This window comes from Brassica napus, chromosome C9 (assembly GCF_020379485.1).
Source record: "Brassica napus cultivar Da-Ae chromosome C9, Da-Ae, whole genome shotgun sequence".
In the NCBI taxonomy this organism is placed as follows: domain Eukaryota; kingdom Viridiplantae; phylum Streptophyta; class Magnoliopsida; order Brassicales; family Brassicaceae; genus Brassica; species Brassica napus.
Genome location: NC_063452.1, coordinates 52,327,884 through 52,345,240, shown reverse-complemented (window position 1 = coordinate 52,345,240; position 17,357 = coordinate 52,327,884). Strand labels below are relative to the sequence as shown.

Here is a 17,357-nt window from a genome sequence, read left to right as displayed (position 1 = left end):
GTGTTTTCATTCCATTTATTTCACTTTCCTTTTTTGTCCTTTTTTCACAAACCAGTTCATTTATAGTAAAATAAATACATGAAAAAATGAATTTGAGGATGCTTTATTTATTTGTTATATTAAAAAGTAAGAATATTGTCAGAATTTCGTGTTTTAAGAAGCATACAAATTTGGTTAGAAGAAGAAATAAAAAGTTTATATTCACTGACTAGCTGTTTATATTAAGAAAATTTTGTGATGAAAAAGAGATAAATATATGTTTCCTCGTATAAGTATAAATTTTATGTTTGGTTTCATTCAGAGTTCAAAATGGAATTAGCAATCGCTTTTTCTTTAATATTATAAAGACAAATATAGCAAATATATATATTACAACTACACATTTTCCACTAGAACTAAAGTGATACATTTGAAATAGTGAACAGACATGGTAAAAGTTACTTAGCAAACAAGTAACTATTTATCATATACAAAAAAAAGTAGAACAAGGATTAGGGTTTTTAAGACAAAAAGGAAGACCAGTCAATGGGAGGTTCTTGCCTCTCTTGGCATCATCTCATTCTGCTTTGTCTTCTTTCTTTTTCCCCTGGTTACCTAAACCACATACTGCGTAATTTTGACGCATCTCTTGCTTTATGTATTTATACAGAATCGTGCACTTATATACATGATGATGTATATGTTGAAACTAATATTCCATGAGAGAACAAAAAAAAGCAAGTCATCGAAACATTGACTATTTCAACAAGTTGGTGAATTTGCTAATTAACTCCACAATTCGATTGGTTATTTGTTTAAATATTCAAACATATTACCCCTATTCACATTTGCAATACTACTTATTCTCGTGTTTCTTAGCATCATGATGGGTTTCCTTTTTGAACTAGTCGTACATATCTAAAGTACTACCCTCCTCGCATAAATGGAAGAGAATAGAAGATGCTTTTTTTTTTTTTTGAAACAAGAATAGAAGATGCTTATCTTACATAATTGACGTTGACTATTTATAATGGTATAAACTGGCCAATGGTCTTATGTCTTTAGGAAACAACTCAGATCATGGCAATTTCTCTTCTTCCTTTTTTACGGATGGTAAGCTATAGAACCCCACATTGCAATTATTTCATTTGCTTTAGCGTTTCTTTTTCTTTTTGATAATTTGTCGACAGCTTTTTCTCTATAACATATGGTTTTACTTTTAAGCAAAACAAAATTACAACTGATTTGTAATCAGAAGATGAGAAATTCCGTAATGTTTTAAGTGTTAAAGAATAGATCCTAGGTTTTGTAAGCTTTAGAACCTGACATAACAGAATCAAATAAAGAGAGATCAAACAAAAAAAGGTAGTACAAATAGTAATCCAATTATATGCACATTTTCACCTTGTATTTTCAATGTTTAAAAGTTTCGTGACAATAGGAATTTTAAGAAAAAAATCTTTTATATAATTTTGGTTGGGGTGAATGAGCTTTAAATTGTATCACTTCATTCAAATAAAAGGTTATAATGTATAACAAGAAAAGAAAAGCAATACCTTTGTGTTCCTTTGTGGCTAAGTTATGAAGGTATGGTGGTGTCACATTCCATAAGAATGCCTTTTATATTGCTTCGAAGCCCATAAATTCATAAAGAACTCTCTTTATGTAAAAACCATAAATTTATGTTCAGCTCACTTTTTAGTCATCATTAACCATAAACCTACTCGTAATGATTTTCCGTTGAAGTTTTAACAGATTTTAACTTTTTAAACTAATGAAAAATTTGACAACCCGTACGTCTTTTTTCTTCTTGCCGACAAGTCTCTCTTCTCGGATAATGAACGTGGCCCAATAACAAAAAGAATTAGAAATCAAGTTTAAACAGTAGGCCCAATAAAGCTTATCTCTAGCCCAATATTAATTTCTCAGAGCGTCTAAGAGCAAATCGCCGGTTTCATAGACCTCCGCGACTCGGGTGTATCTGAATACCCAAATGCTTAACTGAGTCAACTCGACAGCCTCACATCCCAAGTGAGATCTTCTTATCCGCTTCTGCTCGTGATTTTGATCTTTTGCAATATGTTCTAATTCAGTTTATTGTTTTGTCCGAATTGAAAATCATTTGTTAGATTCGGAAATTAGATTTAGATATATGCCTTTCAGTTTTGATTTATGAGCATCGCGACTGAACTAGTTGATTTCAATTTGGTGTTGAAATCATCATTGATATATTTCAGATGCTTGTCTGTGTTAAGGAAACTTGAATCTCGATTTGATCTTCAGATAGATTTTGAACATCTTTCGTCTGTGTGTGTAGAACGGAGAATGTCTTGAATTTTAGCAACTGAGAATGATTGATCAGTGTGTGTTTTTTTGAACTAGTTGTTGTGTTTGAGCTTTGGTCTGAATCCTTCTTTTTTTTTTGTTTCTTATAGTAGAGACTGATTCCGATTTCGTTTTGTTTTTTTTTTTTCTTTCTAAAAGCCAAGGACGCTAGTTTTGGAATGGCACCATCACGTAACATCATTGTAGCAACGGGTCTGGTTGTTTTCGCATCTGCAGGCTTAGCTTTCCCCTTTTACATGGCGTGAGAAAATCTCCTCTCTCTACTGTTCTGTTCGATTATTTTCTCATCTTTGTTGGTCTGACATTTGCTTCTTTCTTTTTTTTCCCTGGCTCAGATCGTCAAAGAAACCAGTGATTGATCCAACAAAACCGCTACCTCCTCAAGCAACTTTTAGAGGACCTTACATCAACACCGGTTCTCGTGATGTTGGTCCTGACCATCGAACTTACCCTAAGAAATAATCATCATCGAGTCAAGACACACAAACTGTAAACATGAGTTTTCATTGTCCCCCTTAAGAAGAATTGTTATGGTAACGCTATGTTTTATGTAACGAACGCTATGATGAAGACCTTCCCATAAACACCACCAGACCAGTCTAGCCATTGAGATGGTTTTGATTAATATAGCTCGAGGATTTGAATACAGTATGATGTCATAAGAATGTCACCACAAACCATTTTCATCATTGCAATTTTGAGTTTGCTTGAATACGTTATTTTGTGTTATGTTATTGAAGTTCGAACAAGCCACCTTTTATATATTACGAAGCATTTTTTCAGGCAATAGAAAACAGAGGCAGGTTTAAACAAAGTAAAACTTAATATATTTCATTCCATTACAAGAAAAACTAAATTTTCTAAAGTACAAACCCTGATAAAATAACCAAATGCTCAACACAACAGACTACTACTAGTTAAAACCATTACAAATCTCTCTCCAGATCTAAGAACTCGTGAACTTGGTCACCGCCTTGGTACCTTCAGAAACAGCGTGTTTCGCCAACTCTCCAGGCAAGACGAGTCTCACCGCCGTCTGAATCTCCCTCGAAGTGATTGTCGGCTTCTTGTTGTACCTCGCAAGCTTGGAAGACTCGCCGGCAAGCTTCTCAAAGATGTCGTTGATGAAGCTGTTCATGATCCCCATGGCTTTGCTCGAGATTCCGATGTCGGGGTGAACCTGCTTCAGCACCTTGAAGATGTAGATCTTGTAGGTCTCCACGCTCTTCTTGGTCCGCTTCTTCTTCTTGTCTCCGGCCACGGCGGGATCCTTCGGTAGCTTCTTCCCGGCTTTTGGCATCTTCTCTGCGGCCGCCGCGGTGGTGGTTTCCGCCGGCTTCTTCTCTGCTGGTTTCTTGTCAGCCTTTGCCATTGTTACGTTTCTTGTTTTAAGGAAGTGAGATTTTTGCTGTGATGATGATTTGTTGAATGATTCACGGATCCTCTTTATTTATATAGGAATGGTAAAAGAGATCTTATTGGTTAGGATTCTAAAACGGGGATCTGTGACGTGGCGGTAGTGAGCTGTTCGATGTGGAAGGCGTTATGATGGATGGACCAGATCTTTTTGCAGTAAACCCCGAGCTTTTTTTAAGATATATTATCCAAAAATCGAAATTCAAAATATTTCGTTTGCCCTTTTTGTTTCCCCGCCAACACAACCCATTACCGCCGCAGAGATTTGGCGTGGATGGCTGACGTGGCTATGCTCGGTCAATCCAACAATGTACGGCTAGGAATACATGGATTTATGACGAACTAGAGTTCCCGGAAACATAATTTTGATATCATTAATTCTTCATCAAATTTATCTTTCAAAGATTATTTTTTAAGGTCGTATAATTCAAGTTCTTCCATTATTATTAGAATAATAAAAATTTTAAAAATAGTTGTATCTATTACATGAAACTATGTTTCTTCACAATCAATGTCATATCAAACTTTTTTTGTTGTAACACTTTATTTATATCTTTATTATTTTACATTTTTAGTGTTTGAATTACTGCTCCAAATACTTCTCTTTTCACAAGAGTTTATATCTTTGTCTATTGTTTTTTTTATTTGACCAAAAAATTTTTAGAGAGAGTGTTGCAGTAAGAAATAGACATGTTGTCCTTTATCGAAGTTGCTCCACAAAACTTGGGAATTATGGTTAACTAGTATTGACCCCATGCTAGGCATGAAATATTTTTTTGTTACAAAGAAGACCATCACTACAAGAAAACAGCGGTATTCTGACGGACATTCCGAGGAAATATCAATCCGTCGGAATATTCCGAGGAAATTCCGAGGAAAATGGGTTCCTCGGAAAAAACCGATGAATTCCGAGGAAATATTATAGCTGTTGGAGAGCCATTGGGGGATTTTACAAAATTCCGAGGAAATTCCGACGAACTAGCCTTTTCCGTCGGAATTCCATCGGAATTTCCTCGGTCTGTCGGCAGGATTTAAACTATAAATACAAGCACTCCTCTTCCTCTTCATTCACTCCATATCTTCATCATCCCTCTTACTCTATTTACACACGAATTTGATTCATAAAAAATATGTCTTCTTCAAATTATTTTCGTTCTTGGATCGATCGACCTCATTTGGATCCGAACACGAGATTGCTTACGGAAGAATACCAACGAGGTATAACCGAATTCATGGGGTTAGTTCACCGACAACCGGAAGAAAAAACAGGTATGTTAAGATGTCCTTGCTCTAATTGTAAAAATAGAAAGGTTATTAAAGAGTGGGATGTTTGGACTCATCTATATTTGAGTGGGTTTACACGAAGTTACAAAATTTGGTATCATCATGGGGAAACTGATTATGAACATGGTAGTACTAGCGAACCTCAGCCAGCGGTTAGATTAGAAGAACCAATTAGAACGGATGTAGATTATGGTGTAGGTACTGAGCAGATGGTAAATGATCATTTTAGAGGGGAAGATTTACCCAATGCAGAAGCTAGGAGATTTTATGATATGTTGGATGCTGGAAAGCAACCATTGTACGAAGGTTGCAGAGATGGTCATTCAGCTTTATCATCTGCTACAAGATTGATGGGCATTAAAACAAATTATAATTTGGCTGAAGACTGTGTGGATGCGATTGCTGATTTTGTAAAAGGTATTCTACCCGAGGATAATGTAGCTCCTGGTTCATACTACGAGGTTCAGAAACTCGTAGCTGGTCTTGGTTTATCGTATCAGGTAATAGATGTATGCAGCGACAACTGCATGATTTATTGGAGGGCGGATGAACAGCGGGTTACATGCAAATTTTGTGGAAAGCCTCGTTATAAAGATACGAGTGGAAGAGTTCCAGTGCCATATAAAAGGATGTGGTATTTACCTTTGACGGAAAGGTTGCAGAGGTTGTATCTGTCTGAACGCACAGCGCAACCAATGAGATGGCATGCGGAGCACTCAACAGATGGTGAGATCAGACATCCTTCAGATGCAAAAGCGTGGAAGCATTTCCAATCAAAGTATCCCGACTTTGCGTATGAGAGAAGAAATGTCTACCTTGGATTATGTACTGATGGTTTCAGTCCGTTTGGCAAGAGTGGAAGACAGTATTCTCTATGGCCCGTCATTCTTACACCATACAACCTACCCCCAAACTTGTGCTTGCGACGAGAGTTTTTGTTTCTCTCGATTCTCGTTCCCGGACCAGAGCATCCTAAGAGATCACTTGATGTGTTTCTTCAGCCACTAATATATGAGTTGCAACAACTATGGGCTCAAGGTGCTGAAACATACGATGTTTCGTGTAAAGAAAACTTTCAAATGCGGGCAGTACTAATGTGGACAATAAGTGATTTTCCAGCATATGGTATGTTGTCTGGATGGACAACGCATGGAAGGCTATCATGTCCATATTGTCAAGATAACACTGATGCTTTCCAACTAAAACACGGAAGGAAAACGTGTTGGTTTGACTGTCACAGGAGATTCCTACCACCTGATCATCCATATCGTAGGAGTAGGAATTTGTTTACGAAGAACAAGAGGGTGTTTGACAGTCCACCTCCGGAAATTTGTGGGAAAGATTTGAAGATACAACTAAGAGATTTTGGTGCAGAAAGGACGCCAGACGTCGGTGGACATGAGCGTTTTCCGGTAGATGCTGTTGGAGAACTACATAACTGGCACAAAAAAATATTTTCTGGGATCTGCCATACTGGGAGGATCATCTGCCAAGGCATAATTTAGATGTCATGCATATTGAGAAGAACTTTTTTGACAATCTCATGAACACGATCCTTAATGTTCAAGGTAAAACAAAAGATAATTTGAAGTCAAGACTGGATTTAGTCGATATATGTGCTCGTTCAGAACTTCATGTTGATGAGAATGGTAGGGCTCCTTTTCCCATATACCGACTTGATGCAGCGGGAAAAGATGCGTTCTTTGATTGGATTTCAAACGATGTGGAATTTCCAGACGGTTACGCATCAAATTTGCGTAACTGTATCGACAAAAAGGAAGGAAAGTTTACTGGCTTGAAAAGCCACGATTGCCATGTAATGATGCAGCGCCTCCTTCCGTTCGCCTTCAAGGAACTATTACCACGAAATGTTCATGAAGCAATTGCAGGGATAAGTGGTTTCTTCCGCGATTTATGCACGAGATCAGTGACTCTTGAAGGTATTGAAAATTTGAAGACTAACATAGCCGTGATTCAGTGCAACCTTGAGAAGATATTTCCTCCCTCATTTTTTGATGTTATGGAGCATCTTGTTATTCACCTGGCAAGAGAATTGGAACTTGGTGGTCCTGTGCAGTATAGATGGATGTATCTGTATGAGCGGTATATGTTCCATTTGAAGAAGATGGTGAAAAATTTAAGTAGGGTGGAAGGTTCTATAGTCGCACAGATGATCAATGAAGAAACTTCAAACTTTGCCGAGTACTACTTTCCAGCAGAAGTTCAGACCAAAAACAGAAGACCTGCTCGGCATGATGATAGAGGCGAACGGGCAACATATCATGTTACGGTTCCAGACATTTTCACAGACGTTGGACGACTTAGCGGAAAACCAAAGGACCGTCGACTTACTGAGCAGGAGCGCAGTCATTTGCAAACATATTTGCTCACCAACTGCGAAGACGTTCTTCAATATGAGAGGTAAATAAATGAGCTTACAAATTTTTATTTTAACAAGTTGAAATTTAAATCTTAATTAATTACATTATTGTCATCATATACAGAATTTTCATGGCAGAAAAGCGGTTCGAGTATAGATACGCCACAGAGGACGAACTAGAAGAAATGAAGCAGAGAGAATTTACTGGATGGATGTTTACTTATGTGAGTGCTTTAAACAAATTAAAATATATTTTATCACATATTTATACTAATTCACATTTATTGATATAACATATATATATGTGCTATTAATAGGTGTCTGCTGGTTTGGCCAGAGGTGAAACATTTGACGATTGGATACGTGAGATGGTCGTTGGACCAAACTTTGTTGTGAAGTCATATCCGAGATTTTGTACTCGAGGATATGCATTCACAACTCAGAAGAGGAGACGTTCGAGTACGACTTATGATGCTGGCGTTTGTTCTGCATCAGGAGATGATGTATACTACGGACACATACATGAGATTTTGGAAATCAAGTATTTGGGCATGGTTGGATTGCGCTGTACTGTTTTCTATTGTGATTGGCACGACAACACTCCAGATCGAGGTGTGAGAACAGATGCATTTGGTGTTACATCAGTAAATTCGAGGCGAAAGCTGCAATATTATGATCCTTTCATTCTTGCTTCTCAGGCCGATCAGGTAATTAAATGTTAATTATTCAGAATGATTCATCATCATGTGTATTAATTTATAATTTTTCTAAATGTTACAGGTTTGTTATATCAAGTACCCCCGGGTAAGGAACAGAGATGATCCATGGGTTACTGTTACAAGACTCAACCCGAGAGGCCGAGTTCAGGGAAGTTCTGAGCTGGAAGACCCACTACAACCAAGCACATCCGGCAACTTAAGTGCAGCAGAAGATTTAGCTGGAGTTGGCCTTGTTGTCGATTTAACCGACTTTGGAGAGGAAGCCGTCGTTCACGTAGAGGATGAACCAGTGATTGGAGAGTTTCACCAAGATCCAGATTCAGATTCATCTGGTGATGATGACTCGGAAACAGACTACCATTGATTTTTTTTTTTTTTTTTTTAAGAAATACCGAGGAAATTCTGAGGAACACTTGATATAACCTCTTTCCTCGGATATTAGTTATTTGGTTTATCTAGCAAGGCAAAGCTGAATACGAATTAAAAACTACTCAAAACACAACCAAATAAAACGAAGAAACCATGTAAAAGAAATACGAACTCATAATTAAGAAAAAAAAAACTAAGTTCAAAATTAACAGAAAATAAGACCATAAAACGTTAGAATAGAAAAGAAAATAAAATAGCGCGGTCGGAAATCAAATGGCAATACTGGCCGGTGATAGCTCCTACTCCTCGTCTCCTGCTCCAGATGTTCCTGCATCGTTGGGTCTCTTGGACCTCTTTCTTACCCTGTGTGTACCACTCGAACCCGAACCAGAGCTGGATGGAGAGTTGTCCCGATGAACTACATCATCCTTTTGGCAACGACACGGCCTGATACGTGAAATGGCAGCCCAGATCTTGTGTAGCATGTCGTTGTTTGTCTTTATGCTCTGATCTCTCCAATGTTGTTGCTGGCGCGAAGTGGCGTTCGGTGGAAGCTCTTGCAGCTTGTACTGGCTGGAGTCTGATGGGAGTAGCTGATGGGGTTGTGAATCATCTGGAATGGCTTGTGCAGCCTCATCTTCTCCTTCTTCATCAACCACGGCCTTGCCTTTGGTCTGATATTTTGGCGTGAAGAAGGATGGCTTGTCTACTAGTGCGGTAGCAGGGGGTAGGAACTCAACTGCAGCCTCTGAAAGTAGAGCAGTCAGGCCGATCTGAGGCAGGTGGCAGTAGAGTGTTTTCTTCGCTCGGTCCTGGAATACGTAGACGTAAGGACCATCCCGATCGATCCTCGAGTGGGGACCAGCTATGAACTCCTTACTTACAAGATTTTTAACATCCAGGTAGTTCCAAGCAATGTTGTTCGATCTGTCCAGTGCTACCTGCTGGTTCTCGCAGTCTACACCCACATGTCTAAGGATCCGAGTAATCACTGCACCAAATCCACATGCATTGCTCTTGGATTTGGTTACTTTCCCCTTGTATCCTGCTAAGTTTGCGGCCAGCACCGCTCCCATGTTGAAGGCAGTAGCAGGTGGGAATGTAGAGTTTCCAAATGCCGGTAGCAAATGCCTCACACCTTGGTACAGGAGGCACAACTCCCATTGCGTGACTGATGCGGCTGTGGTTGTCCCGTATAGCAATGAGCCAATGAGGCGTGTGGCATATCTCAGTACTGGGCTCCGGATAAGTGACTCCTTTGCCTGAGAAGATCTATAAACCCCTGTGCCAATCGTTTCCCAGAAGTTCAACAGCTCTGAAGTCCAATAAAGACCAGATGTCCTCTCCCCTGCACTCAATCCAAATAGTCCGCAGAGGTTTGTGAAAGATACCTCATAGTATACTTTCTGCACTACGAATGCCAGAAAACCTTCCTGATGGCTATCATCGGGATGGCTGACGTATGCGGATGCTATGAACTGGCGTACCAACTCCGGATAAGTGGGTTCGTTGAGGTTGCATAGTTGGCCTAGACCCATATTCTGGAACAGCCCTTCAATGTCTGCTTTGATTCCCCACATTGTCATCGTCTCAGGACATGCTAGTTGTGTAGCCGGAACGGCTACCTTCTTCATGTTGTTGTAGTGGGTGGTATCAGACTTATCCCACTTCTTTGGCCTTTGCTTCTCTCGCTGAGACGAACCCTCTTCTTGTGTGTTCTTCTTTGCTGATGTTTTCGTGCGCTTCATTCTCTACAAAATAGAATCATTGCTCTCAACATGGTTATAATCAATTAAGAACTCAAAGCAACATGAAAATGAAAGGCGAAATCGAGTTGTGATAAAAAAAAACCAAATTGAAAAAAATTCTCAATCCCTAAATCATCTCAAATCCTGTTCCAAACTCGTTGATCACAGAAAATTGTGTTCTATTCCATGTTTAAACATCTGTTTCATGCATATTTGATCAAGGAATCAACACAGAAATAATAAATTCACAAAACCCAAAACATTGCTCAAGAACACGATTTCAGAATGTAGAGATTCGCGGAGTATACATGTCTTAGGGTGAAAACGAGTGTAGGAATCAGGTAGAGCTCGAAAAATCAAGGGGAATAGAGCCCAAAATTGTTCAAATCGGATGATTATAGAGAGAGAAAGGGGGGGCGAATTATAGGGGAAATCGGAGGGGATGAGAGTTCTGAGGTTTAGATCCAAAAAAGGTCGGGTTTTGCCTTATAATTATGTTTCCCGCACACGCATCGATCGATGCATTTTTGAACAAATACGGATCGATCGATCACATTCTTACGCTTTGGTCCATCTTAGTGATCGATCGATCCGTTCTTGGACATATATCCATCGATCGATCCGTTTATAAAAAAACTTACAAGATTTTCCGAGGACATTCCGAGGAATATTTGAGATTCTCGATCGATCGATGGGATAATCTCATCGATTGATCACATTATTACGGTCCGGTCCATCTTAGTGATCGATCGATGCGTTTTTGGACATATATCCATCGATCGATCCGTTTATAAAAAAACTTACAAGATTTTCCGAGGACATTCCGAGGAACATTTGAGATTCTCGATCGATCGATGGGATAATCTCATCGATCGATCACATTCTTACGGTCCGGTGCATCTTAGTGATCGATCGATGCGTTTTTGGACATATATCCATCGATCGATCCGTTTATAAAAAAACTTACAAGATTTTCCGAGGACATTCCGAGGAACACTTGAGATTCTCGATCGATCGATGGGATAATCTCATCGATCGATCACATTCTTACGGTCCGGTCCATCTTAGTGATCGATCGATGCGTTTTTGGATATATATACATCGATCGATCCGTTTATAAAAAAAAAATTGACGTATTGAAACCCCAAACACTAGTTCCTCGGAATTTCCTCGGAATATTTCGAGGAAATTCCGAGGAAGAAGAGGGTTTCCTCGGAGTTCCCTCGGAATAATCCGAGGAAATAGGGTTTTTAAACCGAAAACAACATTTTGCGGTTTGAATAACACCTATATAACCCTTATTAAGTGTCTTACGTTCATTATGAAGTCAAATATTTGTTCCTTACCGTATAATTAACACTTTTCCGATTGTATGAACGAAATCCCACGACATAAGAGAAACACTTATACCTTTTAATGAACGGTAAAGGGAATACTTTCAATTAGTTTTGAAATTTGTTATTTCATGGTTTATGCTCATCTATACAAAGAATCCTCAATGGTATGCATTACAATTGTATAAGAAATGAAATACGGCAAAAAAAATTGATGTTTTGAAACCCCAAACACTAGTTCCTCGGTATTTCCTCGGAATTTCCTCGGAATATTTTCATTTTACCGGGCAAATATTTCGCGAAAATTGAAATTAGAATTCTGACGGAATTCCGACGGATAATGTCCGTCGGACCCTAGGTTTTATAACCACGAGCCCCTTCTTCTTCTTCTTCCCCATTTCTCTCTTCTTCCTCTGCGCGACTCCTCTCTTCTCTCCGGCGATTTCCCCCTGAAATCCGACGATATCTCCGGCGATCTCCCCCTTCTCTTACACAAATCATGTAAGGACCCTGTCCCACTCTCTTAGGTTCTATTTGTTAGGTTTTTGTGTAGTTTTGATAGATTTTTGTTAGGGTGATTGGTTAGGATTGTGATTTGGTTGTATAATAGGTTTAGAATTATGATTTGGTTGAATAATTTGTTTTGTTGAATTGATTTAGAATTTTTTTATAATTTTTTTTATTTTTTTTTGTATTTATAAAATCGATTTTTGTATATAAAATCGATTTTTCTGTATAAATTCGATTTTTTGGATTTTACAAAAAAAATTTGTATATAAATTCGATTTTTTGGATTTTACAAAAAAAATTTGTATAAAAATTCGATTTTTTGGATTTTACAAAGCATTTTAAATATCTGTAAAACTTTTTTTGTGATTAAAAATTATTATTTGGGATTTAAAATATTTTTAATATATATATATATATTATTAAAACTATTTTTTTGTAATTATTAAACTATTTTTATTTATTAAAACTATTTTTTGTTTATTAGAACTATTTTATATATTTATTAAATATTTTTAATATATATAAATCTTTTTTTGTGATTAAATTATTTGAGATTTTTTTAAAAAAAAAATTAATTTATATATTTCTCTATTTATTAAATATATTTTTTTAATTTACAGGTCTCATGATGATCAGACCCGGCCTCGACAGCGTCGTGGTCGTGGTGGTACGGGGAGTCAGTCTCGGGATTCCAGCCATTTTTAGGATTCTCCTTCGCCCCACAGCTCCAACCATACATCTCCCTCTGCTGCACCCGCTCCTGCTCCTCTCGCTCCCGCTGCTGCATCCGCTCCTGTTCCTCCGGGTCCTCCGGGAGTGATGTGTGTTGCGGAGTTGGTTCAACAGCCCGGTCGTGGAAAGCCTCGTTATAAAGATACGAGTGGAAGAGTTCCAGTGCCATATAAAAGAATGTGGTATTTGACTTTGACGGAAAGATTGCAGAGGTTGTATATGTCTGAACGCACAGCGCAACCAATGAGATGGCATGCGGAGCACTCAACAGATGGTGAGATCAGACATCCTTCAGATGCAAAAGCGTGGAAGCATTTCCAATCAAAGTATCCCGACTTTGCGTATGAGAGAAGAAATGTCTACCTTGGATTATGTACTGATGGTTTCAGTCCGTTTAGCAAGAGTGGAAGACAGTATTCTCTATGGCCCGTCATTCCTACACCATACAACCTACCCCCAAACTTGTGCTTGCGACGAGAGTTTTTGTTTCTCTCGATTCTCGTTCCCGGACCAGAGCATCCTAAGAGATCACTTGATGTGTTTCTTCAGCCACTAATATATGAGTTGCAACAACTATGGGCTCAAGGTGCTGAAACATACGATGTTTCGTGTAAAGAAAACTTTCAAATGCGGGCACTACTAATGTGGACAATAAGTGATTTTCCAGCATATGGTATGTTGTCTGGATGGAGAACGCATGGAAGGCTATCATGTCCATATTGTCAAGATAACACTGATGCTTTCCAACTAAAACACAGAAGGAAAACGTGTTGGTTTGACTGTCACAGGAGATTCCTACCACCTGATCATCCATATCGTAGGAGTAGGAATTTGTTTACGAAGAACAAGAGGGTGTTTGACAGTCCACCTCCGGAAATTTGTGGGAAATATTTGAAGATACAACTAAGAGATTTTGGTGCAGAAAGGACGCCAGACGTCGGTGGACATGAGCGTTTTCCGGTAGATGCTGTTGGAAAACTACATAACTGGCACAAAAAAAAGTATTTTCTGGGATCTGCCATACTGGGAGGATCATCTGCTAAGGCATAATTTAGATGTCATGCATATTGAGAAGAACTTTTTTGACAATCTCATGAACACGATCCTTAATGTTCAAGGTAAAACAAAGGATAATTTGAAGTCAAGACTGGATTTAGTCGATATATGTGCTCGTTCAGAACTTCATGTTGATGAGAATGGTAGGGCTCCTTTTCCCATATACCGACTTGATGCAGAGGGAAAATATGCGTTCTTTGATTGGATTTCAAACGATGTGGAATTTCCAGACGGTTACACATCAAATTTGCGTAACTGTATCGACAGAAAGGAAGGAAAGTTTTCTGGCTTGAAAAGCCACGATTGCCATGTAATGATGCAGCGCCTCCTTCCGTTCGCCTTCAAGGAACTATTAGCACGAAATGTTCATGAAGCAATTGCAGGGATAAGTGGTTTCTTCTGCGATTTATGCACGAGATCAGTGACTCTTGAAGGTATTGAAAATTTGAAGACTAACATAGCCGTGATTCAGTGCAACCTTGAGAAGATATTTCCTCCCTCATTTTTTGATGTTATGGAGCATCTTGTTATTCACTTGGCAAGAGAATTGGAACTTGGTGGTCCTGTGCAGTATAGATGGATGTATCTGTATGAGCGGTATATGTTCCATTTGAAGAAGATGGTGAAAAATTTAAGTAGAGTGGAATGTTCTATAGTCGCACAGATGATCAATGAAGAAACTTCAAACTTTGCCGAGTACTACTTTCCAGCAGAAGTTCATACCAAAAACAGAAGACCTGCTCGGCATGATGATATAGGCGAACGGGCAACATATCATGTTACGGTTCCAGACATTTTCACAGACGTTGGACGACTTAGCGGAAAACCAAAAGACCGTCGACTTACTGAGCAGGAGCGCAGTCATTTGCAAACATATTTGCTCACCAACTGCGAAGACGTTCTTCAATATAAGAGGTAAATAAATTAGCTTACAAATTTTTATTTTAACAAGTTGAAATTTAAATCTTAATTAATTACATTATTGTCATCATATACAGGATTTTCATGGCAGAAAAGCGGTTCGAGTATAGATACGCCACAGAGGACGAACTAGAAAAAATGAAGCAGAGAGAATTTACTGGATGGATGTTTACTTATGTGAGTGCTTTAAACAAATTAAAATATATTTTATCACATATATATACTAATTCACATTTATTGATATAACATATATATATATGTGCTATTAATAGGTGTCTGCTGGTTTGGCCAGAGGTGAAACATTTGAAGATTGGATACGTGAGATGGTCGTTGGACCAAACTTTGTTGTGATGTCATATCCGAGATTTTGTACTCGAGGATATGCATTCACAACTCAGAAGAGGAGACGTTCGAGTACGATTTATGATGCTGGCGTTTGTTCTGCATCAGGAGATGATGTATACTACGGACACATACATGAGATTTTGGAAATCAAGTATTTGGGCATGGTTGGATTGCGCTGTATTGTTTTCTATTGTGATTGGCACGACAACACTCCAGATCGAGGCGTGAGAACAGATGCATTTGGTGTTACACCAGTAAATTCGAGGCGAAAGCTGCAATATTATGATCCTTTCATTCTTGCTTCTCAGGCCGATCAGGTAATTAAATGTTAATAATTCAGAATGATTCATCATTATGTGTATTAATTTATAATTTTACTAATAATTTTCTAAATGTTACAGGTTTGTTATATCAAGTACCCCCGGGTAAGGAACAGAGATGATCCATGGGTTACTGTTACAAGACTCAACCGAGAGGCCTAGTTCAGGGAAGTTCTGAGCTGGAAGACCCACTACAACCAAGCACATCCGGCAACTTAAGTGCAGCAGAAGATTTTGCTGGAGTTGGCCTTGTAGTCGATTTAACCGACTTCGGAGAGGAAGCCGTCGTTCACGTAGAGGATGAACCAGTGATGGGAGAGTTTCACCAGGATCCAGATTCAGATTCATCTGGTGATGATGACTCGGAAACAGACTACCATTGATTTTTTTTTTTAAAAGAAATACCGAGGAAATTCTGAGGAACCCTGTTTCCTCGGAAAAGCCTCGGAATATTCCGAGGAAATTCCGAGGAACACTTGATATACTCGATCGATCGATGGGATAATCTAATCGATCGATCACATTGTTACGCTTTGGTCCATCTTAGTGATCGATCGATGCGTTTTTGGACATATATCCATCGATCGATCCGTTTATAAAAAAACGTTCGAGAGTTTGTTCTCGATCGATCACATTGTTACCCCAAACCTTGTTTCCTCGGAAAAGCCTCGGAATATTCCGAGAAAATTCCGAGGAACACTTGATATACTCGATCGATCGATTCGTTTTTGGACATATATCCATCGATCGATCCGTTTAAAAAAAATTGACGTTTTGAAACCCCAAACACTATATCCTCAGAATTTCCTCGGAATATTCCGACGGAATTCCGAGGAAGAAAAGGGTTTCCTCGGAATTCCCTCGGAATATTCCGAGGAAATTCCGAGGAAATAGGGTTTTTAAACCGAAAACAACGTTTTGCGGTTTGAATAACACCTATATAACCCTTATTAAGTGTCTTACGTTTATTATGAAGTCAAAAATTTGTTCCTTACCCTATAATTAACACTTTTCCGATTGTATGAACGAAATCCCACAACATAAGAGAAACACTTATACACTTTAATGAACAGTAAAGGGAATACTTTCAATTAGTTTTGAAATTTGTTATTTCATGGTTTATGCTCATATATACAAAGAATCCTCAATGGTATGCATTACAATTGTATAAGAAATGAAATACGGCAAAAAAAATTGATGTTTTGAAACCCCAAACACTAGTTCCTCGGTATTTCCTCGGAATATTTTTATTTTACCGGGCAAATATTTTGCGAAAATTGAAATTAGAATTCCGACGGAATTCCGACGGATAGTATCCGTCGGACCCTAGGTTTTATAACCATGAGCCGCTTCTTCTTCCCCATTTCTCTCTTCTTCCTCTGCGGGACTCATCTCTCCTCTCCGGCGATTTCCCCCTGAAATCCGACGATATCTCCGGCGATCTCCCCCTTCTCTTACACAAATCATGTAAGGACCCTATCCCACTCTCTTAGGTTCTATTTGTTAGGTTTTTGTGTAATTTTGATAGATTTTTGTTAGGGTGATTGGTTAGGATTGTGATTTGGTTGTATAATTGGTTTAGAATTATGATTTGGTTGAATAATTTGTTTTGTTGAATTTGGTTGAATAATTTTTTTTTGTATTTATAAAATCGATTTTTGTATATAAAATCGATTTTTGTATTTTACAAATCGATTTTTCTGTATAAATTCGATTTTTTGGATTTTACAAAAAACTTTTGTATATAAATTCGAATTTTTGGATTTTACAAAGCATTTTAAATATCTATAAAACTTTTTTTGTGATTAAAAACTATTATTTGGGATTTAAAAATATTTTTAATATATATATATATTATTAAAACTATTTTTTCTAATTAGTAAACTATTTTTATTTAT

At 38.1% G+C, this 17,357-nt stretch overlaps 2 protein-coding genes across 2 annotated transcripts; one reads left to right on the top strand and one right to left on the bottom strand.

The window, feature by feature from the left end:
• Positions 1–1,871: 1,871 nt before the first annotated feature.
• Positions 1,872–3,044, top strand: BNAC09G36200D. The gene is made up of 3 exons (XM_013868586.3): positions 1,872–2,010; positions 2,464–2,566; positions 2,661–3,044. The coding sequence occupies exons 2-3, from the start codon at positions 2,484–2,486 to the stop codon at positions 2,785–2,787; spliced, it is 210 nt and encodes a 69-aa protein (XP_013724040.1). The 5' UTR covers positions 1,872–2,010; positions 2,464–2,483; the 3' UTR covers positions 2,788–3,044.
• An 85-nt stretch (positions 3,045–3,129) lies between these two features.
• Positions 3,130–3,769, bottom strand: LOC106427867 (histone H2B.10). Its single transcript, XM_013868585.3, has one exon. The coding sequence runs from the start codon at positions 3,695–3,697 to the stop codon at positions 3,272–3,274; it is 426 nt and encodes a 141-aa protein (XP_013724039.1). The 5' UTR covers positions 3,698–3,769; the 3' UTR covers positions 3,130–3,271.
• Positions 3,770–17,357: the final 13,588 nt, after the last annotated feature.

Coding starts and splice junctions, on each gene's coding strand:
- BNAC09G36200D (XM_013868586.3), top strand. CDS start 2,484: ATGGCACCATCACGTAACATCATTGTAGCAACGGGTCTGGTTGTTTTC. Junction 2,567..2,660: donor GCTTTCCCCTTTTACATGGC/GTGAGAAAATCT, acceptor TCCCTGGCTCAG/ATCGTCAAAGAAACCAGTGA.
- LOC106427867 (XM_013868585.3), bottom strand. CDS start 3,697: ATGGCAAAGGCTGACAAGAAACCAGCAGAGAAGAAGCCGGCGGAAACC.